The sequence below is a fragment of the Pipra filicauda genome, unplaced genomic scaffold (genome assembly GCF_003945595.2).
Source record: "Pipra filicauda isolate LSUMZ 115617 unplaced genomic scaffold, ASM394559v2 scaffold143_size2779998_pilon, whole genome shotgun sequence".
Classification (NCBI taxonomy): Eukaryota; Metazoa; Chordata; class Aves; order Passeriformes; family Pipridae; genus Pipra; species Pipra filicauda.
In genome coordinates this window covers 1,908,022-1,932,911 of record NW_024103918.1, presented here as the reverse complement: position 1 = coordinate 1,932,911, position 24,890 = coordinate 1,908,022, and the positions used below count along the sequence as shown (strand labels likewise).

The 24,890-nt window shown below is 38.7% G+C and overlaps 1 protein-coding gene across 1 annotated transcript in view; it reads left to right on the top strand.

The window, feature by feature from the left end:
- The first annotated feature begins 56 nt into the window (after window positions 1-56).
- Window positions 57-24,890, top strand: part of CLIP4 (CAP-Gly domain containing linker protein family member 4) — a 32,929-nt gene continuing 8,095 nt past the window's right edge. The window contains exons 1-12 of the mRNA XM_027712975.2: window positions 57-126; window positions 1,506-1,542; window positions 3,796-3,857; window positions 4,450-4,596; window positions 7,509-7,648; window positions 8,567-8,660; window positions 9,531-9,692; window positions 12,980-13,098; window positions 15,329-15,565; window positions 18,756-18,891; window positions 19,613-19,753; window positions 22,347-22,430. Coding sequence (XP_027568776.1) covers window positions 4,464-4,596; window positions 7,509-7,648; window positions 8,567-8,660; window positions 9,531-9,692; window positions 12,980-13,098; window positions 15,329-15,565; window positions 18,756-18,891; window positions 19,613-19,753; window positions 22,347-22,430 — 1,246 coding nt within the window. The 5' untranslated portion in view covers window positions 57-126; window positions 1,506-1,542; window positions 3,796-3,857; window positions 4,450-4,463. The remainder of the gene's footprint in view (window positions 127-1,505; window positions 1,543-3,795; window positions 3,858-4,449; window positions 4,597-7,508; window positions 7,649-8,566; window positions 8,661-9,530; window positions 9,693-12,979; window positions 13,099-15,328; window positions 15,566-18,755; window positions 18,892-19,612; window positions 19,754-22,346; window positions 22,431-24,890) is intronic.

Below are 24,890 nucleotides of genomic sequence, written 5' to 3'. Positions count from 1 at the left end.
ATTGGCCGAGGAGGTGGAAAAGGGGCGTGTCCCCCGCGCGGTGGGCGGGCCTGCGGCCGCGCTCGGCTCCCTGGGCTGCGGGCGCGGGAGGCCCCGGCAGCGCCCGCCGCGCTCGGCCGAGAGCAGGTAGGGCTGGGAGAAGGGACGGGGCCGGCGCCTTGCGGGGCTCCACCGGTGCTTCTCCGGTGCTTCCCACCCTCCCTCGGCGCGCAGTGGGGGCGGGGTGGCGGCGCAGGGGCAGCCGCAGCGGGCGGGCCGCGGCCGGCCTGGCCCCGCCGCCCGCCCGGCTGCGGAGCACGGGCCGGGGGGGGGCTGCGGCCCCGCGAGTTTTCACTGGGAGCATGCCCCGGCCCGCAGGGGTTCGCTGTGAGAACCCCCCCGTGTTGTGAGCGGTGCGTGCCCGTCCGCTGGGGGAGGTGACGCGGCGGGCTGTGAGCGAGCAGAGCCGGCCCGGAGAGCTGCAGAACCTGAGCGCCCTGAATCCTCCAGCTTGTCAAAACACCGGTGCAGCGGAGGGCCACAAGGATGGCTAGGGGACTGGAGCATCTCTCTCGTGAGGAGAGACTGCCGCGGCTGGGCCTGCTTAGTTTGGAGAAGACCGAGGGGGGAACTCACTAATGCATAAAAATACCTCAGAGGCAGGTGCGGAGAGGACGGTGCCAGACTTTTTTTTTGGTGGTCCCCAGTGACAGGTGGAGGAGCAATGGCCATAAACGAAAACACAAGAAGTTCCACCTCAGCATGAGGAAGAACTTCTTTACGTGGAGGGTGGCAGAGCACTGGGACAGGCTACCCAGGGAGGTCGTGGAGTCTCCCTCTCTGGAGACATTCAGAACCCACCTGGATGCGTTCCCGTGTCACCTGCTCTAGGTGATCCTGCCTTGGCAGGGACTTGGATTAGATGATCTCCAGGGCCCCCTTCCAACCCTAACAATTCTGTGATTCTGTGAAAACACTGCTGTGTTGCAAGAGGGCCCCACACACCTCTTGAAAAACCAGTCCTGAGTGTACCTGCACACATGTAACATGTCTCCCACTTGTGCTGTAAATGTTATGAAGCGGGCAGGTAGTGTACCTGCAAGAGACTTGTTCTCTGAACTTAAGTTTTTTCTTGAGCACATCTAAGTACATGGTAAGGAGTCCATTATATGTGCTGGTTGTCAAAAATAGCATCACATTTGTGACAGGTTCAGCTATCAAAGCCCTAGCACGACCGTATATTATCACTTCAAGTGCTCTAGTGTTTACAGGTCTTTATGAACGCTTGCAGGAAGGCTTTGTGCTTTAACACAAATCTCAAATTACAAGCTCTGGAGTACATGAAAAAGTTGGACCTTGTATTATGCAACTTTTTTTTTCTATATATTTGCTATAATGCATTCCTGTGTAATGTGTGGATATCGGGAAACTTGCAGTTGTTCTTCAATTTTATCTACAAAAGTGCATGTGCATCTGATGGTTCCTTCAAGTTTTTTTTAATGATATTTCTATTTTTTCATTTTCAGATATAATTCAGTTGGAAGAACGTATGGCTGGCTAATAGTAAGTACGATACTTTCTCTGCTGCGCTAAACTGTGCTTTGTGGTAGTTTGGCAATTCTGTGAACAGAATAATTCTGTCTTTTATTGGATCTTTCTAATAGTTTCTGTCTCTCTAAACTCTCCTTACTAATATAGGAAAATCGTTGCTCTTTTTGGAATACCTTCCATTCCACTTCACCAGGACTTCTCACCTGAATCTATATGTCTTGGATTTTATTAATACCTCATGCAGTTGTGTTTTTGCTTACAGCAGAAGTCATTATGAGGACAGTGTCTGTTTGCCTTTTCCATTTCTTTGAAATAGTTTTCAACCCTTCGCTTTCCCTTTGCTTTTCCAGGTGTGCATGTGTGGTGTTAACTAGGTGTGATATTCTTACACCTGAGGTAGCAGCCTCTGGAGTGGTCATGGATGCAGAACATGTTGCCTTGACATTGTTGGTTCAGTACTGTGTCATGACATGATAATGCATTTCTGGAGCCAAATTCAAATCCCATGGGGTGTGAGGATGTGCACATTTGGGTGGGGGTTGTTGGCACTACTGTGGAAACGTGAAGCTGTTCTGTGTGGAGTTGGGTCAACATATGCATTGTAGCACTTGGGTCTCCGTGTCACCTACCTGACAACACAGGTTGTTTCCCTGCCTGCTTTGCTTTGGCAGTTTGAGTGCTCAATTCCTTTCACTTGTGTGACAGATTGTGTTCTCTCCTATGGCCCCTGAGAGTAAAAGATTCCCTGGATACTTGAACAGGTTCTGTTCTGATTGGTCTGCTTTCCTGTGTGCAGCGAACAGTCTTTTCTGTATTAATTTTCAAATGTTTGTTGATTTCTAGTTCCAGCAACTTATGTCATCATACTTGATGAACCTCACCTCTTCCTGTTACCATCTGCTCAACTGGGTCTGGCTACTTTTCATTATGTTTCTTTTGTTTCCTCAGTGTTGTGCTGGTAGCACTGTGCGAAAGGCTTATAATTTCTTTTGTGTCTTTTTCCAGCTTAACAAGTTCAACTAATACCTCTTCTGTACTCACACATCTTACTTGTTCCTTTGTGCATTTTGTGAGAGCGCCTGATGTGCTACCTGTGAAAAACTCTTGTGGATTCTTGTGTTTTACAAAGCTTTGTTTTGGTTTTCCATAGCCTCTGAACAAAAATCAGATGGTAGCAGATTAATTTCATTGTTGCCCTTCGAAAGAAATTTAATTAGTGACTTGCAGCTTGAAAGACTTTCTAGTCCCTCATACAAGTAAGCTGTTGCTGTCACGTTTATGATGGCTATAAAGCCTTTGAAATATAAACTCTAAACTTTTCTTTACTGTAAGAAAATAATAATTGAAATAAGTAGTGATATTTTTAATTGAAATAATTAGTGATATTTTGGGCCTTGTTAGATGAAAGAACACATAAGCCATTGTAATTTGATAATGCTGTGGGAAAAAATAGTCCTGTCCTTCCCAGTGGCCTCCTCCTTGATCTTCCCTTTGTGCCAGCATGTGATTTGTACAGCTGCATAAGACTAAGGAAATAAACTAGTTGGAGAAAAATGAACAGTTTTAATGTGGATCTCTTTTTTCAACTTGAGGAAAGGGTGAGCTGTGTACAGTGTGCAAGAAAAGGAGGTTTTAAGTTATTTACTTCAAGATCAGCATCTGTAAACCACTGCTAAAATGCCTTTTGTATTAGCATGTAGATTATGTGAGGTTCCCAAATAGTGACATATTAATCTGGGGAAATATTAGAGTAAATGTGTTCATATAGCTTGTTGTGTGTTAGATGCAAAACCCAAAATAGGTCTCAAAGAGAGACTACTTCTTTTCTTTCTAATTTTTCCTATTTACTTGTGTGTAGATTAAATGTAGTAAAAACAAACATTCCTTGAAGCTCCACGAGTTCTTTCTGTCAAGCAAATTAACTGAAAAAAGAGCACTGTATAGCAATCTCCAGAATAAAAATGTGGTTTGTTTAGTAGAAGCATTGCTTTTACCCTGAGTGTTTAATAATGATAATTCAAGATGCAGAATTGCAGTTTTTTGGCTGTGAGATGTAGTCTCCAATAGTGCAGTAATGCCTGGTTTTATTAAGAATAATGTTTTGTTATTTCTTAATGAATTTGCCTGATAAAATGTCTTACAAATGGTGACCAGCTCTCCTCTGATCTGAGCCTGAGAACCACAACTAGAATGTAACTCGAGCTGGTTGTTAAATTGTGTCGCTATAACTTTGTATGGCTCTTTAGTATTTATTCTCTCTCCTAGATTGCTGTAAGGCCTGAAAAGTTGACTGGAAACAACACCAGGGTGGAGGTTACAACACTGTGGTAAGTGTGCTATTTTAAAACATCAAGGGGAGAAGCTGGGAAAGGAGCTGATATGGAATCGTGAGTCCAGGAGTGAATCATGTGGTGATGAATTGTCTCCAGCTGTGTGTGGGAAGATTAAAGAGCTGAGAATTTTAAAAGAGGAGAAAACAGTAGATGGTAGCATGTTCTTGCTCATGGTGAAGGAAGGGAATGTGCATGCAGAGTGTGAGGACAGGTACTTAATGTCCATGTTTTCATAAAACTGTGAAATACACTCATCCATTTATCATCACTGTGCGTTTGCTGATTATATTGTAGCGTTATTTTCTTTACTCCTCAGTTGGAAGACTGGGGAGAAACGTGATGTTTTCCATTAATAATGTGCAAAGTTAGGGATGGAAGTCAAAACCAAAAGCTGGCTGACCTTGACACCATATTCTACTAGATTTACTAATTAACTTTATTAGTTTGTAAGAATGTAATGGTAGGAATAGTTTGTGTTTGGAAAAAGGAAAGATTTTAGTCTGATTATGCATTGTATCTTACTACGATAGAACCAATCCAAAGTATTGCTAATGAGGTTATTTATTAATTTTTTCCCCTCCTAAAGTGTCTTTCTAGAAGATGACCATAGAGGATCTCCCAGAACCTTCCTTAGAAGGAGATTCCCTCATTGAAAGAGAACGGTTCTTATTCCCAAACTCTGAAACATCTGTTACTTTTTCTGTTGCTGCAGCACCAATGCCTTCAGACTGTGGTATGTACTTTTAACAGAAAATAAATTTGTGATGCGCAGAAAATAAATTAGAATAATAAGTTCTAAGAAAAGCTATCGGCTCAATTTATTTCTTCATTTCAGAAAAGTTTTCTGCTTGTTAAATGGATTCTTGGCTAAAGGAGATGAAAGGTGAAGACCCATGCTTTTTCCTTTTTTCTTATTGCATACATATTAAATAATATATTTTCCTTTTCTCTGTATGTGGTCAGGTATTGGTAGAATTTTTAAGATCCCAATGTAGAATTAGATATTGTGTTAAGATGTAAAATTGCAATAAGTAAGTGAAGTTAATCTACATCACATCTAAAACCTCTAGAGTTACACTCTTTGTTGTGCTTTCAGTATGGATTGTAAGGGGATATTTCTTGTGGAAGCATACAAGTTTGTGATGGTAAGGACTAAAATGAATGGTAGAAAATTATAGCAAGATCAGTGATCAGAATAATCTGATCAGAATAATCTGGTTTGTCTTCACATGTGTAAATCATAATAAAATTTTAAACAGGATATGTAATATATTAAAATATCACTGTAGGTAAGAACCTTCATTGATAGCTACAATTAGAATGCCTTTGAATGTTGCAGAAGGTGTTAATAGCATCTGTATACCTTAGAAATTACTGCCTCTATGTCTGTTTTCCCATGCCTTGATTAGAGTAATCAGCTGTATTCAGGAAAATAAATACATGTAATGTTCTGTCTTTGTCAGACTCGGCACTCTAGAGACCCATTTTATAAGTTAGCACAGGTTGGGAATTTAACTGTTCTGTATGATATATTTTAGTATATGAACATGTGTCTTTACATGGTTTAGCTGTGTTCTCATGACTTGTCTGTCCTAGTCTACTGGAAGTACTGCCATGATTTATTCCATTCTGCTTTCTTATCCCTTAGAAAAAATTTCCTTTCACCTTTTTCAAACGTTGTGTTGTGATATCTTCCAATAACACCACAATGTCACTACTATCTGTTCTACTCAATCTGTAACTACTCACTGAATAAAAAAATTCATTTTTATAGGAGGTTGCTGTCACCTGTGTAACAGTAATATTACTGAATCTGAGTAAAGGAGGTTAAACTGCAACAGGGAGAGATTCTTGGTCATTACATTCAGTGCATTTATTTGTCCCGTACAGTTGAGCACTGTAATCAATACATGGGAAAGACAGAGGGGGAGGAAGTAGTGTTTTAAAATACCTAGATGTCATTGTCATCCTTTCATGAAACTCTTTGTTTAAACAGGTTTTCTGTAACGATTCTTTGGTTTGCAAAGACTCCAGCTGTTCACCTGTTAAGCTCTTAGGATGGCTGTTATTAGAACTTGATATAGTGGTCAGGTTTTTACCCTAGCATGCTGATTGTAACAGTCTGCTAGAGTTGATTTCTGATATATAATTTGGTTCAGGTTTGTAGCTAGAAATCTTCCTGGTAGAGTTAAGAGCTGTGAATATCATACAAGATCATTAAACTTGCTGTCTAGTTGTCTGTTTACTTCATGGCTTTCAGCAGTAGATCAGCTGTGGTTTATGTGGAAGGTAAATATTAGTAGATAAATCAGTAGCTGTGTGTCAGTGCATGGGATATAGGGAAGAAGCACACTTGGTGTAGTGCTGAGAGATGAGGGGTTTGCTTTTTTATATGCTAGGTGCAAATAAAGATTTATGTTAAATATCAGTGAAGTTGTCCTCCTTTTCCATTCTTGTTGAACCAAGGCTGTGCAGTTAGAGAAACTCTAAATAGCCAGGAAGTGAGCTCCGGAGGTGCTTTTATCTGTTAATCCAATCTAGAAGTCAGGTATGCTGTTTTTGGGGAAAGGTGGGATGATTCATCCAGAGGTTGTTTATACCATGTCATACACCCAGATGGCTGATGCCCTGTTTTGTTTAACCTGTATGTCTGGTCTGAGAGCTGTGTATCTGCAGCTGATGTGAGCTGACATTGTACATTTATCTGAAACCTTCCTAAAAGGCAACTCCCTGATAGCTGCAGCAGGGGTAAAAGTTCAGTGTTTGCCATGATTCAGTCAATTGCTGATGGCAGTAGGTTCTGCTTCCATTCCCTCTCCTCATAGCCATTGCTGTCTAGATTCTTTCATATAATTTTCCAGAGCTGGAAGAAATTCCACAAATTTAAAATAGGCTGTGTGTATATGCATGCACACACGTACACCTCTAAGTAACATGATGTATGATACTTTTATAATGAGGTGTTTCATACACTTATACTTTGGGTTGCCTTAAAGAACATGAGGCTTAAAATCTTCCAAAATGTATATTTTTTCTGATCTTGGTTTGGTGCCTTAATTTTTGAAGCTGTTTGTTACCTGCAGCTGCCACCAGCTGGGATTGATGCATTCACGATATATCTGAAAATAGTGGAGGCCATAGAACACCTTCCTGATTTGAGCATGGGTTTATATTTTGGTATGTTTTATGTAAACTGTGATGGCAGAAGAAGAAGGAAAAGACATGTTTTGTAGTATATGGAGAGATCATGTACGCATTTGATCACCGAGAGATCCATAGGCTTGTCTGTGCTTGGGAACAGCTTAGATCTGCAGCCTTTGGCTGACTTGGACAACAGTTAAACCCTTATTAGCACAATCACTGTGCATCACTGTTACTTCTTTCCTAAACTTAAAATCACTCTTGCAGTATCATTGTATTTGTTGCTGATTCAAAGCTTTTTCAGAAGTATAGTCAAGATCTTATATTAAAGGATTAGGCCACATGTTAAAAAAAATTTCTAAATTAATTCAGCATTCTGACTCTTACAGTGTGATGTGTAGTGAAGTGACTCTCTCTGCTATTCTTTGCCTCTGAGTTTGAAAAACTAGATGCATGTTAAAACTCAGGATTGCACATAATGATTCCTTTTTTTTTTTTTAACAGAGTTTTCCTTCTTCGATCCCAATGATGCAGCATGCCAAGAAATACTTTTTGACCCCAAAACATCAGTTTCTGAGTTGTTTGCTATCTTAAGGCAGTGGGTTCCACAGGTCCAGCAGAATATTGATATTATTGGGAATGAGGTGAGGTATAAATGAAGATCCTTGAATGCTTTCAGTGTTAAGTATGTGTTTACAACGAATAAAACCAGTTCATTGAGAAGCAGAACTAATCATAAAGGCAGATCCACTTTCTGCCTTTTAACAAGTACTGGCTGATCATGCCTTGTATTCCACATTGTCAGCTTTTATTTGGAAAGAGAAAGATGATGAATGAAAATTCAGTACGTTTGCGTAGATGATACAAACAATGTTTCTTCTCAAGACAGTTGTGTGGAGACCCTTCACCTTGGTGTTTCAGTTTCCTGCTTAGCAGTAATCCCACACTCCCAATATATGAAGTTGGGGTAAAGCATGACCTTAAGTGCAGTGTTTCCAAGGCACAAAATGAGATAGGAACTGAAATCTTTTTGCACCATACAATAAGCTGCTTTCAGAAGACATCTTGTTTCTGGTAATTCCATCCTACTGTCTTTTTCTTCTTCTTCTGGATTATGGGCTTTTCTGGACAGGTGTGGAAGTAGAATTAAGATTCTTCCTACTGTAGTAAAACTGAGGACTTTTATGGGGGGGGGATGGGGTGGGTATTGTTGAGAGATCAAAGAACAAGGGGAGAGCTTTGTAAGTAATTTTCCTGTTGTTCAGTTAAGCAGTTAACTTCTTAGCATGTGAAGTATATGTTAGAAGGAATAATATAAAGAGTCTTTCAAATCTGCAAATAATGAAGGTTAATGATATGCATATATAACGATATAAATATTATTTATTACGTTTGTGTATGTTGGTCAGTTCTGCAGTTAAGAGTCTGTTCTGGCAGGCTTCTTTGTTATTAGCCATTGGAATGAATCCAAGAGTCAATATATCTGAAATAACATATGAATAACTACTGATGTCAGAGATATGCCAGAGCTAAAATGTGCTTGTTTTCCATTTGCTTGTCAGATCATTAAAAGGGGTTGCAATGTGAATGACAGAGATGGACTGACTGATATGACTCTCTTGCATTACACTTGCAAATCAGGAGCTCATGGTATTGGTGAGTAAAGAAATGTCATCATAGATGTAAAAAGCTAATTAATTCACAAAGAGTAATCCCACTGACTTACAGTAGATTTTTTTTTTTTTTAGTGCTTGGTTTTGTCTCTTCTAGTGGCCATCAGAAGGAAAGGTACAGAACTGCAGCACAGTTACAGCTGTGGCTGTTGGGAGTAGGTTGAGTATAGGTATTATAGGTATTGCAAACAATAGTACCAGCTTGAACATATATTTCATGTAGCAAAGGTGGTTTCAGGCTGAGGTGCAAACTCCAAGCTAAGCTATGGTTTTCTTACAGCAGTGAAGCTAGAATATTTAGGTGACTGGCTTTCTTTCACCCTGTTCATATCAGAAGAGAACAATAAACTTTGCATTATTATGATCATAAATACTGGAAATGAGAGCATATTTAACTGTGTTTGAGTACTCCTATTAGCTTTTCTATGTTGTGTTACTTTTTGGTTGACCCGAACCCACTTCTCCTCTGAGTTTGAAGTAAATTTGAGTGAGGTCTGGCATAGGTTGTCTTTTCTGCTGTTGGCAGATCTTTTAACGTAAACTTCAGCATTGTGATGTGTAATTTTTTTTTTCTTCTATCAGATACTAAAATTCCTGGGTTTGATGGCTGACACATTATTTACATTAGAGAAAAACAAGTAGTGTTATTATAAACTATAGTAGAGATTTCAGCCCTTTATGATAAAAGCCAAAGATTTCTGCATCCTAATCCTAAAAACAAAGGCATAGTAATTGTTCTGCTGTGAACTTGAAGGGTTTAATGTATCTTTTGTGCTATACATGAGCATGTGTATGTTTTTTGAGGTCAACTAAATCAATCACTATTGCCTATTTTCCACAATTTATCTTGCAGGTGATGTTGAAACTGCTGTAAAATTTGCCACTCAGCTTATTGATTTGGGTGCTGATAGCAGCTTACGGAGCCGCTGGACAAATATGAATGCCTTGCATTATGCTGCCTACTTTGATGTTCCAGAACTGATCAGTGTTATTTTGAAAAATGCAAAGCCAAAAGGTAGGCATTGTTACCTTTATTTCATGCAGTTGTCCATGTTTTGTAGACCTTAAGCTGGTGTATAGCCCTCTTTTAATTGTGGGGTTTGTTTATCCATTGTACATAAATAATTTCATAATCTTTTAGTCAGTCTCATTGGTTCATTGTTCCCTTTACCTGTTTTTTAGTGGTTTACTGCAGTGTTTCTCTTACTGGTTTTTAAATGTGAGCTTTGTATAAGATGGTAGAGAAGTTTCAAATAGAATGGAAAGCAAACTAATTCTAAGTTATCAATTTAAGTAAGTTGTTGAGGACTAAGAGACTGTTTGCAGAAAATGGAAGATGTGACTATTCTGGTAAATTCTTATGATTTTTAAGATTGCTTAAACATTGAGAAGTATGTTTCACATGCTGGGAGAAGAGTAAGGGAGAAGTGGGGATTTGGCAGTGCCTTTGGAAAACCAGGGAGTGAGGAAATTTTGACATGCCCGTTTTTCCCATTTATGGGCTATGTAGAAGGTCATATGTAAGGAATAGTTGACTTTAGTGTTTGGCATAAAGAGATAATACCTTTTGAAAAGATACTGTGAAGGATTAGTAATTGGAGCCCTATTTATACTAATGCAAATGGAAATACTGAAATGGTTCTGAACCAGAACAGTTTGTTCCTAATTTGGTCAGGACATCAAAACCAGTAAGCAACTTTAATACTAAAATGGTACAAATGTTAATTTGTTCTACTGAATATCCTTTTGATTTTGCCATTTTGCAAAATGATTAATGCCCTTTTTTAGTTAGTCGTACCTAGAGGCTCTGTCTCAAAATTCTGAAAAGCTGGTAGGTTTTTGGAGTACACAAGGCATGAATCACCGTGGAGGTAATTGTTAAACAGCGCTGTTACTGGTATGACGGTGCTTAAGAAGTGACAAACGTAGGTTGGTAACAAAAGACAGAATGAGACTGCACAGTAGTTAAGTCCACATCACGTTTCAATAGCCCGGTCTCCGTAATTTGCATCAGCAGTTTAGGTCTTCTTTCAGACCTCATTTGCATTTAGTGTTCTCATCTCCTCCTGTGCAGTGCCTGTAGAAGGAGTGGGTGGGACTTTGCTTACATTTCCAAGGAAACCACTCTGGTTAAACCTCTCAGAAGTTGACAACTCTTGGATAAGCAGCCGATGTTTTTTATCTCAGGAAACGTATAAAATTATTTGCGCTGTGGCATGAAAACAGCGGATGGTCTGAATTAATAAAAAGAATAATTTTAGCTTTGTACTTCGTCAGGCAGTTTGCAGAGAAGGGAGAACGTATGTAGAAGGTGAATATGCTTTGGCTGGATCCATACTGAACTGGAGAAAAAATAGTTGTTAATGTATAAATAACTTTTCAAGACAGTGGTGTATTGAAGCTCAGGCACCCATTGTGGAGCACAGGTGTTTCCCTTTGATTCACCGCTAAACTTATTTTCTTGATGACGCTCTGCAATTAAATTCTTTATGCAGATTTACTCCTCAGTTGTTACAATAGAGTGATAGTTTCATCTTGGATTTTTAGAGGCTTTAAATACAAAAATTGTTAAAGGTCTAAGAATTAGAAATGTTGTGGGGTGCCGTTAGACAGTGACTGTAACCTGCAGGGGCTACTAATGACAGACCATTGCTGCCTATTAAGTTCCTCTAGATTAGTTTGTGAGTAGTTACTGGGTAACATCTAATACTTCTGTGTTTCTTTTTGTCACCTGTACTGTGCCCATTAGATCACAGCTGTAAGAGAACTGTTCAAAAACTCTTAAGCATGAAGCTTGCAAGTCTGAGGAAGTCACACAGTCTAATTAAAAACCCCAAAATTAGGCATCAGTTATTTTGTAAAGTAGGAGTACATGCAACGGTTGCTGGCTCAGTAGCTGATGTTACTGATCAGTATTTCTGCAAGTTGATTCCTGTGTGTGCAGAAAATACTTGACAGTTGTATTGAACGTGGAAGTTTCAATGCTTGTATACAGCTGCACAGCTTCTACTTGGTTTTAAACTGGTAATGTCTTCTGACATTTGGTGTACATGTGCATACGTAGCTGTCATGACTGAGGCATGTGAATGCAGTCCTTTTTCATGCTAAGTTTGTGTTCAATTAGCCCAGTTGTAAAACTGTTAAATTTCGATCCCAAATTTGTTACCTTCGATCTTGATAAAATTCAGAGTCGATCTTTATTAGTATGTGTGAACTTAACGTATCTATACAGACATATGTATTTATATATCTTCTCTATGTGTTGATGTTTTATTTGCCCCGAAAATGTTCAGTTAGTATAACTATATAAGGATGTTGATAAAGATGGGTTATACTTTGCTTATATTTGAGAAGGCCTAGTGTCTCTTGGAACAGAGACTGATACTGGAAAATACTAGGAAACTGTACAACCCTGAGGTGGAAAATTTTATATTCCTCACCAGGATTTCAAATTGGAACATTATTGCTAATATTTGTTGTCCTTTGGTTTGTGTACTAAATCAACTGGAATTTTTAATTAACAGCCATATACATAATTGACTCAAAATGACATCTCTCTTGTGTAATTTAGGAGAGGAGCCTCAGACTAAACAGACATTAAAACTCCAATCTTGTAGAACAGTAATAACTTCATAGCAGAGTGAAAGATATATCAGGAACAACTGATGGAAATATATATTATGCTAAATCTCTTCTAATCAAATGCAGTGCTCCATTTTCCAAATTATCAGTGCGAGACCCTTCTGAGTGCAATTCTTTAAAAACAACAGAATTATAAAAATCACCAGGTCTTACTTTGTTCTTGGCCATTAGTAATTGAATCAATGTAAAGCAGAGATATAATCAGTTTTCCCTTGCCCTACTTACTGCCTGCTCACAGAGGAAAAGAACTGGTTGAAGATGCATCTCATTTTTACATTTGACACCTAGAAGTAATAAAATATAAATGTTTCTGAAACATTAAAATGTTAAATTATGTGCAAACCTAAAGTCACTCGTTAATCTTGGCACAGTAGATTGAGCATCCTGAACACCAGCAGTTTTGCAGTTGCATCAGTATTAGAAAATGAGTGAAAGTAAATATTCATCTTCCAGGTTGTTTCATGATATGAGTAGACAGATGCAGATAAGGTTGATATTCTGTGTAGAATTGCTTCTCATATGCATTTGGTACGTAAATCATGGTGTCTCTGTATAAATGTTAACATAAACTGTAAAACCTGAATGCCCTCTCAAGGCATCTGTAGGGTGAAATGTTCACGTAACAGATTTGCACACCTCACATGTGATGTTTAATTGCAGATGTGGATGCCACCTGTAGTGATTTTGATTTTGGAACAGCTTTGCATATTGCTGCATTTAACCTATGTACAGGAGCTGTCAAGTGTTTACTGGAACATGGAGCAAATCCTGCCTTTAGGGTAAGGAGTTAGGTTGTAGATTCACCAAAAGGTGAAAAAATGCCTGGAAAACCTGAACAGTCTGTGCAGGATTTTGATTAGTTAAAATATGTTATGTGGAGTGAGAGTGCCTCAGAAAAAAATATTTATAGCTCATAGTGGATGATTTTGTATGCTTTGTCATACTTGTGTGTTGAAGTTTGTATTTTTGTGTCACAGTCTAGTTCATTAGTTCAAATAGCTTTCAGGATGTTCTTCTCTTTGTTGTTTGAGCTTTCATTTATTAATACTCCTTTGTGTCTTGCAACAGTTGTCATGGCAGTGGTGGATCTTTTCAGAAATAGAGGAATGCAATCTGTGCCCTCCAGAAATGCAGTGTACTGCTTAGCAGTAAGCCTGGTCTTAGCATGAGTAACTGATAACACATAAACATCAACTGCTCTACTTAGTAACCTAATAATAGGCCGAAGTTATAGTGTAAAGTGTTGCTATATGTGTCTAGCTACAAATCTTGGGGTTTGATTGTTTTTTGTGTTTGGCTTTTTGGGGAGGGAGGGCTTGGAGTGTTTTCTTTTTCTTTTTCGGCAGAGACAATATCTCAGTTCTCTGTTTTTAAATGCAGGTTAGGGTTTTTTAAATGAGAAATTATAGTTGTTTTAAGGGTACTCAAAAGTAATTGTTTTATGTAAGCCTGTTCGTGTGAAATCTTCTGGAACATTATTGTTCATACAATTCTTCATGATATTCAATCTAAATCTCTTTAAAAATGCTGGTTTTCTTTGTCTCCTTATTTAGTGTGCATGTATGTGTTTCAAATTCCTTGGCAGCTGTGTGTTTAGGTGTCTGTTGATCACAGGGAACGCCGCTTTATAATTGCACAAGCATTCTGAGCTGGCAAAGGTGGCTCTGCCCTTGAGAAGAGCAACCCTTGGGCTTCCACTGTGCCCACTTTGCCTTCTTGCCTCTGCTCTGCCCCTACCTTGTGTTGGCACAAAGTTTTGAAGGGCACCTGGTGGGCTGAATTGTGCAACTGATGCGACCAAAACAATCATTAATGTGATGACTAAAAACTAAAAACAAACTCCCCCCTCAACTGTAACCCAGCAATATCCTGTGTTTAAGGTCATGTGAGTTGAATGGGGCTCACCTTTTGCTTCAGAATGACTGTGGATTTTTAAGGAGTGGTAGGTGTTTGATTCTTCAATCCTGCAATGAAGTTTTGGCCAGAGGCAGTGTAGAGTTTGATTATATGAGAACAGCAGAGTGTAAATGCTGAGTAAGGATTATAATTTTCTAGCACTGAGATAAATTGATAGGGGGCTCAGGGAACGTTGAAATTCTAGTCTGTTTTTTAAGGAATCAAGCCAAATAAAATCTTGCCCTGCATCATCCCCTCTTTGAGCTTCTGGTAATGTTTGAGTCCAGTGGCTCAGTTGAGACAAATTTGGAAGACTGAGATAATTATGTTTCTGCAAACTTTGTGAAAATTGGCAGATAGATGCAGATCCACACTAATGCCTTTGGTGAAGAAAGCGTAGGTAGAACTTGCCTGACAGTACTTGCTGTCTGGGCAACTGGCCTTGAGTTGAGGTTAACTCCGGGAGAGCTGCTGCTCCAACAACTTGTCCTGTTGTGTGGGACACATGAGGAATCACAACCACTACTTTCTGGGAATGGGAAGTGTTTGGAAAGGACTCTGTCCTTAGTTCGTCTCTCATAGGGTAGTCTGTATAGAAATAAACCCAAACAGATTTATTCAAGTATTTATGTGAGCCGTCACATTTGTGTATTGTGTGCATGCAACATATATTAATTAAAATCTGTCTTACATTTGGAATAAACCTCACCAAGGAATAAGCTATACACTGGATAAAGATAAATTCTTTGGGAGAAGGTAGCTTTACAGTATTGGCACTACAGACCAGAAGTCTTGCTTGCTTTCTTAAATCTGTGTTCAGGTACACAGATACATACAGGTGTTTTGGTTTTATGTGTTCTAAGTCCTAATAATGTTCTTAAGATTAAAAAGTTGGTTACTTGTCAATTTTGAAAATAAGATACTGTACATGCTAACTTGTCTATCTAAGGATGTTTTGGCATCCTTATTTGAAAATGTGGTTGTTTTTATAGTTATGTTCTAGGAAAAATATCTATTAAAGAGGATTAAACACTTCATAAAATGCTATGGTTTTGCTTAATCAGATTTATCTTGTCACAGCATTAAATTTTATGCTATGTTATGTTTCTACAGAATGACAAAGGGCAAATTCCAGCAGATGTGGTTCCTGATCCGGTGGATATGCCACTGGAAATGGCAGATGCAGCGGCCAGTGCAAAAGAAATCAAGCAGATATTGCTGGATGCAGTGCCTCTCTCATGTGACATCTCAAAAGCCATGATTCCAAACTATGATCATGTCACAGGGAAGGCCATGCTTTTATCACTTGGCCTGAAACTGGGAGATCGTGTTGTTATTGCAGGACAGAAGGTATGGTGACCAGCCTGCTACTACCCTCATAATTTCTGAGAGTCAATTTATTTACTCCTTCGGAGATAAACCTCGAATTTGAGGGTCTAAAATACTTTGTGGAAGGTATGAACTCTGGATGGCAGCAAGGATGTGGTTACAGAAAGTAATAAACCGAGCAGTTGTTTGATAAAGTCATTACTATGAAAAGCAGTTTTGACAGGCATAGGCTGCACTTTGTGTCTCTAAATGATTTTTGACAGACTCAGCTTTTATTAACATTTTTGGTGTCACATCAAAATGATGGTAAAAACCACAGATTATTTACTGAGTTGCCCAGCTTTGTTATGAGTGTGCTTTCATGAAGTACCCCTGATAGTTTCTAGAAGGCAGTGAAAAAAACTTCAGTTCTGCTTAGCCTATAGTAACCCAATTTCACTGGTGCAATGCAGCTAAAATCTTTGAAGCAGTGCTGTGCCAACAGGGTTGTTACATGGTTCTGTGGAAGTATAAGAATGTAGCTAATAGCAGTCCATCTCAAATGTGAATAGTTTTTTAGAAGCTACTGTGATAGTCGCATTTTAAAAAATGAATTTGAAAATTGTAACATTAATACTGCAGTCAGTATTCATACCTTTTATTTCCTCTGATAGCAAGGGATCTGAAATAATTTAAGAGTGCTAGAACTCTTATAAGGATTTCAGATTTTTTTTTTCTGGTAAATTTTGAAGGCATTTGTGAGCAAAATTTTATTTTTGAGTAGCTTTGGCTTTAATAATTTTTCTAGTATAACTTCAGATTTGTAACTGTCATGACTGAAGTGTTCTGAAGTGATCTCCACTGAGGGTGGGAAGCAGCTTCCGTTCTGTATTTTCATTTGATGTAGTGTTGAAATTAGGTCAGGAAAGGTGAAGGAGTCACTAGCTATGCAGAAGGCATTTTAACTGAAGTACATACAGGAAGTGTCTTATTCTTTCAAGGCAGTAAGAAGTTTCTTTAACAGAAATCATAGTGAAAGCCAGGGGAGATAATGTAACTGCAAGTTAGTGGAGGGTTTAGAGCAAGAAAGTGATGAAATTAGTGCTCTTGTGTACCTTTCCTCCAAGTAAGGCCCATAGAACTGTTTGTGCTGTAATGTACAAACTATGAGTATGAATAGAGCTTCCTGGGTTTGGTTACTTTTATTTTTTCTAATTGATTATGCTGTTACAGTGTTGTGTATAACACAGCGTTACAAGTGTGGGAAGCTGCTTTGCCACTGCCAAAGGCCAGCAGGGCTTTCCAGCTAGATTTTTTTTTCTTTAAGGGAACCAAAGCTGTCCTACAGCAGGTGGGAAGAAAGAATATAATTGTGCCTTTTGGTCTTCCTTTTCCACGTCAGCTTTCCTCCCTTCCTTCTTTTGTGCAAGGAGCTGTTGTGCAGTACTCCCACATTGCTTCTCACTCCTTTTTTCCATTTGTCTAAATGGAGAAGTTATTCTCAGCCCTGCCTTCCCCTCCCCCTCGATACTCCTAAATGTGTGCAGGGTGGAGCAAAAGTGAAAACAGGATGATGAAAATGGTTCCCCATTCTTAACCTTCTCCTGGATCATTTTTCTTACCTGGAATGTGGAAGCTGGGACAAGGGTGTTTGGAACAGCAGCGTTTTTACGAGCAGTGTTTATGGGTTCCCGTTCTCTTTCTTGCTTCTGCAGTCTCATAATATGTCAGCTTTAATGAAGCTTGAAAGCCAGACACAGTAGATGCCAGAGGGAAAATGGATTCCTCTCTTGATTCCTACTGTGCCTGTCATTCAAGTTGTCTTTCAGGGTAGGAAACTGTGTAAGCAGGTGTTTGTGTATGTGATTTGGGGTCCCCCAGCTCCAGCAGCTCCTGCTGTGCTAGATTACATGTGATCTGAATGGACACTCGGTGAAATGTGAGTGCAGGGAGACTAGCAGCTGGGAGAAAACTCTGTCATCCTATTCCTGCTCTGTTTCTCATGTGAGAGATGTCTTCTGCTCCTTGCTTGTGCAAGTCCTAGGGCAAAATTGGAGCTTTAGTTTTGCCATCTCCACCTCCGGCTTAAGATATTGGCTGATCTCTTCTCTCTGCTCCGTAAGTGCCCTTTGGCTGGTGCCTGGAAAGTGGAGGAATTGGACGAATCTGTGAGACAGTTTGGCCAAACTTCCTCTGACTGAATTTGATCCTTGTGTTGGGAGCTTAAAAGTCTGTCTAGATTAGTGTGATGTACCTGCCTATAATGCTTAAGTTTAAAGGAGATCATCATAAGAGAACAGACTCTGGGTCATGTTTATTTCTTTACAAACAGTAAGAAAGAGTAGCTGGAAGGTTTTATGGTAAATAAAAAAAATTGTTTCTGTCTATTTACTCTCTGAGGTATGGATTAAACAGTGAAGTCACAGTCAAAATTGAATGAATAATATTAAGTTCACATGAGATAAGGAAAACTGAGAACCTAAAAGATCAAAGGTTTTTATTACTAAAACTAATTTTACAATCTAATATAAAAATGAATTTAAATCATTGTTAAATGCATCTCTGTTAGTTATTCCTCCCCGTTTGGTTGAAGTGTGTGAACTTAAAATGTATATTTGCAGGGACTGAGGTTTACCAGCAAGACTGGTCTGTCTTGGTATTCTTTATATCTGCTCAGAGTTTATAATACAGATTGAAGCAACAACAAATGTTTAAAACATTTGCTGGCTCTTCAGAGTTTCTTTAATCATAAGGAAAGAATAAAAGACTTAGGAATCTTTTCCAAGGGAAAAAATTAATTATGCTCTCAAGTTTACCCTTGAATCTTTGCAATAGATATATAAATATATAAACTGTTATGTATCTAGCTATAATTCTGGAATTGTTGTTGTGGAACACAGTGAAAGTAAAACTCATTGGGCATGTGCTCCTGTACCTTGCTGACTTGGAGTTGTATTGTACAGTGATGCTTTCTGTCTCAATGTCTGTTGTGAGATCTGTCTGTAACCACAGTTGTTTGATACAAAATAGAAGAACAGGACTAAGACGTCTTGGAAAACGCGTTGACTGGTGTTGAAAGGTAGGAATGTCAACAGCTGAGAGAGTGTGTTTGTATTTCTGTTCTGATCAAAAGCTTGGAGATGACTTGCTGTCTCCTTCATGACCTGTACCATATTCTCATGAATGATACATGTTTAACAAAACCATTCTGTGTTGCTTCTTTTTGTCTTAGGTTGGTACCTTAAGATTTTGTGGCACAACGGAATTTGCCAGTGGCCAGTGGGCTGGTGTAGAGCTAGATGAACCAGAGGGAAAGAACAATGGAAGTGTTGGAAAAGTCCAGTACTTCAAGTGTGCACCAAAACGCGGTATAAGCTTAATTTTTTTCTTAAATTCTTAAAAAAGCCAAATTTTAAAAAAATGTTGGAAGATATGAACCTTTTGGGAGAATAAAAACAGATAATAGATCCTGTTCCTTTTCTTTGTAGTGCACTGTTTGGTTGTATTAAGGATTCCTTTAACTGTTTTATTTTTTTGACTGCAACTATTTGCAAAACCACTGAAACAACCAACCAGTCAAAATTTCTGGTTATTTCCTTGAAACTACAAGATAATAGTATTTCATGGTTTCCGGTCTATATTGTTGAACGTTGTTGTGTTGTAATGATAAAGGCCATGTTTCGTTATCTGCTTTGTCTTCCTTGGTAAGACATTCATGCTTGTAGTTGTTTTCTGACTTTCAGCTTGAGGTATTTTAATTGATATTTCATGGACACTCAGGATGTACAAAGTCTCGTGTTTTGTAACAATGGAGACTCAATGTTACTCTTAGGACAAAAAGGAGATTGTAAATAACAGTCTTACTGACTTCCTGAATTACTCTGTTCAAGTTGCCTGATAAGGATTTTGGTTTCACTGTGCATTTGAGCTTGTCCTTCCTACCCTACAAGTGCTCTGGCAGCACAGCAAGTTATGATCGTGGCTGACAAAAAACCCTAAAATAATTGGTGTAAGAGATAGTAGCTGGAAAGTTTTGTTCCATTAACATTACCCATGGTTCTTTGTTGGCACATACAATTTTCTCTCCAGGTATCTTTGCACCTCTTTCCAAAATAAGCAAGGCTTCTGATCACAAAAAAGGCTCTGTACGAAGTTCTTCCTTGCGGTCTTCACCTTTGGTCAAATCCAAGAAAATAGATGTGACACACATAACTTCCAAAGTGAATTCTGGTGAGTGTTTTATTGTGTGTTGAGACAGGATAGAGAGATACTAATCTTCAAGAATTAGTAAATCTTGGTATGAAAATACTTGTTTGGAATTAGTTCGTAGCTTGGGATGAGAAGGTGACAAGGTATTTATTAACTCCATGTTCTTGTTATTAGAAATTCTCTGTACTGTAAACTGGTACTGGAAGGACGTTGTGTTTAGCTGTTGAGTCATTTTAGTGATCTGATATACTATGGCAGGTTCTAGTCTTTACATGCTCTATTAAAAAAAAACTCACTACAACATTTATTCTTGAACCATTAAAGTGATTTCTAATTGACTGTGATACCAGTTAAGTGTCAGCTTAATGTGGTTCCATTTACTAAGATGTTCCTGGGTAATTTGAAACAAATAGAAATTTAGAAAATAATCTATACACCTTTATGTCTAGAAATTGAGGAGTTTTATTTTCTGGCAACAGGATTAAGGAACTATTTAGCTGATTGTGTTTTATCTGCTAATTAAATTATCTGAGTAAAACCAAGGCCAAATTAGAAGAGAAAGGTTGTCCTTGTAATAAGGCTTTGGTTTACTGATTGGAGTTATGGGCTCAGTCCCTGGCTCTGGTTTAGTTTCTTAGTAATTTGCTCAAATTACTTAATCCTTCTGTGTAAGTTCCCTCCCTGTGGAGTGGATGATGCATATTTCCTGACTGTTCAGGTTCCAAGTTGTTTGGAGTACAGGCTCTTCCCTGCTGAGTGCAGTGCTGACCATGCATAATATGGCCCTTTTGTCTGGCTGGCTACCTAACAATGTCATTAAATATTACATTAGCACTTCTTTTGCCTTTTGAGCCCTGTTTAGGTGACTCGTACTAAGGCAGCACGGCTTAAGGGATGGAAGATAATACACATTCTCATACTCAAGCACCCTAAAGCACTACACACTTTATCAATAATACACAGGGTATAGAAATAATGCACCAGGCTGGTGGAAGAGATGCATTTTGGCAGCATTTTGGATGACTTATGTAACTCTTCTCCAAATAGATTGAGGGGGGAGTAAGGTTTAAGTGTGTGTACTTACAATTAGCACAAGATCTAAGCTACTATGGGCATCTTGCATAAAAAGCATCTCGGAACAATCGGTTTGTTGGGAGTACTGCTCAGGAGCGGATCTAAGCTGACTTTTTCTGTTAAATATTTTCCAGTGTTTGATTCAGTTTGTTGTGAACTGTAACCCACTAAACTATAATGGAAGGGACTGTTTCCTTCGTTACAGACGGTGTGTTCCGGATGGTTTAGTTGTAAACCACCTTTTCTGTCACAAAGGTGCATTTGTGTCTTTGTGAAATTTAAGCATTTGGTTCCTTGCTTTAGGTAGAAATCAGAGTGAGTTATGCATCATCTGCCCAGAAGAGCTTGCATCCAGTGGATGTAAGTAATCTGGAAGCTGCTGTTTGCAGGGAGTTCTTGCGTAGAAAGGTCCGTTAGAATTATCGTGCCTGGCTGGAGTGGGAGAAGGACAAAGCTGCAGAGGCAGAACTTTGGTTTGCATTGTTTACGTGCATCACCAGGTCACATCTCTTTCCTTGAAACTTCATCCCTGCAATACACTGGTTTGTAATGATCCAAGAAAAATTAATATGGTTTTTGTAGATAAGGTTATAAGCTGCAAAGTAAAATATAATATTGTGTAGGGACTTAAAAATTTTATTTGGTTCTACTGGATTTGAATAATCCATCAGATTGATGAGAAAAGGTCTTTTTCAAGTTTTTAGGAAAAGGATTACTGAGATAAAATTGAGAAATGTGTTATCAGTCACAAACACTAGTTTTTTAATCTGATGCCTTAAATGGCTGAACCATAAAATTTTGGAAAATACAGTACATTCTCAAACTAGTTCAGTCCTTGTGGCCGAATTAAGCTGAGAGATGTAGTTAAATAAAAAAGATGTGGTTTTTCGCTCGTTACAGGGAGGGGATAAATCATAGATAAGCTCGTTCTTCATTGAGTTAGAGTAGGAAACTGTCAGAAATGCAAAATGACTGTTCACAAATTATAACTTGGGTGACAGTACGAGTTCCTACGCTTATCACAACATTGCTGCTCTAAGATTTAGGCTCTTAAAAATCATACTGACATGCTTACATCATTATTTGCAGTCTGAATGAAGATTTGATCTCAAATCTCTCTCAAAACTTTTGTGTGTAATCTTTAGTGCAGAAATTGTAAAATTCATACTGGTGAATAGTAGACCTTAAGTACTATAAAAGTGAGTGTTATGGATGTGAATGTTTGAAAGATGTTAGTAAAACTCCTTCCATATAAAAATTAATATTTTACAGACAATTTGTTTATTTTTTGGCAAGATTGTTTGGACTGGTTTATTGCATTAAGGGGTTTAATATCTGTGCTTATCCATCAAAGCAATTCTGCAGTCTTGTTTTACCTATTTATTAAGTGTCTAAGGAATTGTACAGTTTTATCCGTATTTTCCTTCCATCCAGTAGTCTTCAAATCTGTCTAATTGTTTTTGTACATGGCTTTCCTGTAAAATTATTTGTTAGGAGATATATATATCTATCTATCTAATTGTATAAATTCTTTTTATAGGCCTAAATATGGCAAAAAAAGACAGTGCTTCTGAAACCAACTTTATGACTGCTAACAGGGGAAAAACTGTACCTGCAAAAGACGGTAACTAATTTTTAAAATTTTTTTAACATCTTAAGAAAAATTCTGCACGGCAGAGGCAGTATTATTGCTGCCCTACTGCTGTAAAAGCCCTGTATCTACACTATAGAAAAAAGTTACCTTGCTTGTTTATTTTCACGTCCCAAGCAGGCTGTATGCATTTAGTTTTCTAGGAGCAAGAGTAATTTGTGTGGATGTGGTGTTCTGTGTTCGTTTGGTAACCACTTCTGTCTAAATACATGGACAAGAACATGGACAAGCCCCTAAAGCTGAAAGCTGTCTCTTAGTAAATGATCTTAGACAGGATCTGCAGAATTACCTACGTGAGTGTCTGAGGTAGACCTTTTGCCCTCTATCGTTACTGCCTAGATTTTAATAGTCCGTTGGCATTTTTATTCTCTTCTCCATCTGTGTGTTCAATCTTGTATAATAAAGTGTTGCCATCTAACAGAGCCTAACAGTCTTGGCAGTGTGTCATGGCAGACTCATAATAACAGGCTTCAAATATGAAAAATGAAACTAGCTTTTTAAAGAGTTCATTTTACATGTGAATCATTCTCTGCAGTAATCTAGTTTCAGAATTGGATAGTGACTTCTGCTACATCAGTGCTATGTTTGCTGAACTTTAAACATGAAGGGACCTCACTTTCAGCTGTGTCTTGAGCAAACTGTAAAAGTTGTGTCTCCTCTGAGGTTTTTTTTATGAAATCATACTGTAGGTGGTAAAAACAGTATTTCTTTGAAATTATTTGAAGTGTAAGTTTGAATATAGCTTCTTTGAATCATAGAATCACAGAATGGTTTGGGTTGGAAGGGACCATAAAGATCACCTAGTTCCAGTCCCCCTGCCATGGGCAGGGACATGTCTGCTAGACGAGGTTGCTCAAAGGCCCTTCCACAGGAGCATTTCTGCACAGGAGAACTGCTCTCTCCCTCTAAACATCTTTGTGGCCTCCTTTGGACTCACTCCAGCAGTTCTATCAAAAAAAGCATTTGTATCCTCTGTCAGTGAACAGAGGAAGAGCCTAGTATAAAGTATTTCAGCACTGTCATACGTGATACTTTTTCAGAGACGACTTAAAAAACGCATGTAGGCAGAGGTTTCCAACATTTTGTTTATGGAGGGCACTTAATGGCTTGGTCTGCAGTGAAACTTAATTGGCAGTACAGTGTCTCAGTTTGATGGATACAATATGAAATCTGCAATTAGGACTCCAGAGGTTTTGTAGGCTGTGAGTGATGTGGAGTAAAGGCCCATTTTTGGATTTAGCTGTTCAGATGATACTGCTTTAAGGCAGGTGCAGAACCTTTAGGAAAAATCCAACATCCAACTCAGAAAGTAGCTGCCAGTGTTTCTTTGTCAAATAAGGCTATTTCAGCTTAGGGTTTGTGCCGAGTCTGTTTTGTTTGGGTGGTTTTGTTCTGGGTTTTTTTGGTTTTTTGTTTGTTTGTTTTATTTTAATCCCGAACACGCCCAAAATCCTTGACAGATTGGAAAAATGACCTCGGGGGAAAAAACATGGAGAGGAGTAAGACAACTACAAAGTTCTGTTGCAAGGCTGAAACAGCCAGCTGTATGAATACACCCTCAGAATGATATGCCCAGTGATAGTTTGCAGAAAAGGTCCTGAGAATGTTGAGTCTGATAAGGTAAATCATGACAGGCATCATCTATGTCATGCTGTTGCAAAAGGGGAAACATAACTGGAATGTACAAAAAGGAGGGTCACCCATGAGGTACAGGAAGGGACCTGGGTACTTTACATGGCACAGGCAAAGCCTCAGCTAAAACATCTAGTTTTAGATGCTGCAGTTCAGAAAGATGTGAATTCAGAGAGAATTCAGAAAAGATGCAACAATAACTGCAGGTATAAAATATGACTTAGGAGAAAAGACTTTTAATTTGTGGTTGTGTGATTAAAAAGACGGAAGATGAAAGGCGTAAAACTGGAAGCTTTCAAATACAAGGAACAGTATAACTCAACTCACTCTGCATGTGTTAACAGGAGTAAAAAACCTTGAACTAAAACTGTGGTAATTTAGGTTTTATGTTTGGGGGAAAAAACCCTGTAACATTACAGATAATTATGTGGTGAAATATATTGCTGAAGAAATCTTGAGATCTCCCTGATGGGAGGTTTGTAAAAACAAGCCAAACACTTGCTTCCCAGGAGTGTTATAACAAATAGTTTCTTGCCTCATAGGGGATAAATCTATTACAGGACCTGTTCAAGTCCTTTCTACTCTTCCTTCTCTCCCCCTGTGATTTCCCACAAAATGAGGTATCTTGATGACTGGTTTAGTTTGAGCAGGTTTTGTTGCATCCCTGTAAAAATGCTAGGTAGTCTGACCTCTGGTGAATCCATCCCTGGACTGGCTTCTACATACCGAATTCTAGTATGTATTCACAAATGACCTTTCCCAAAAATCTTCACTCACGAAGACTGGCCATTCACAAACGCA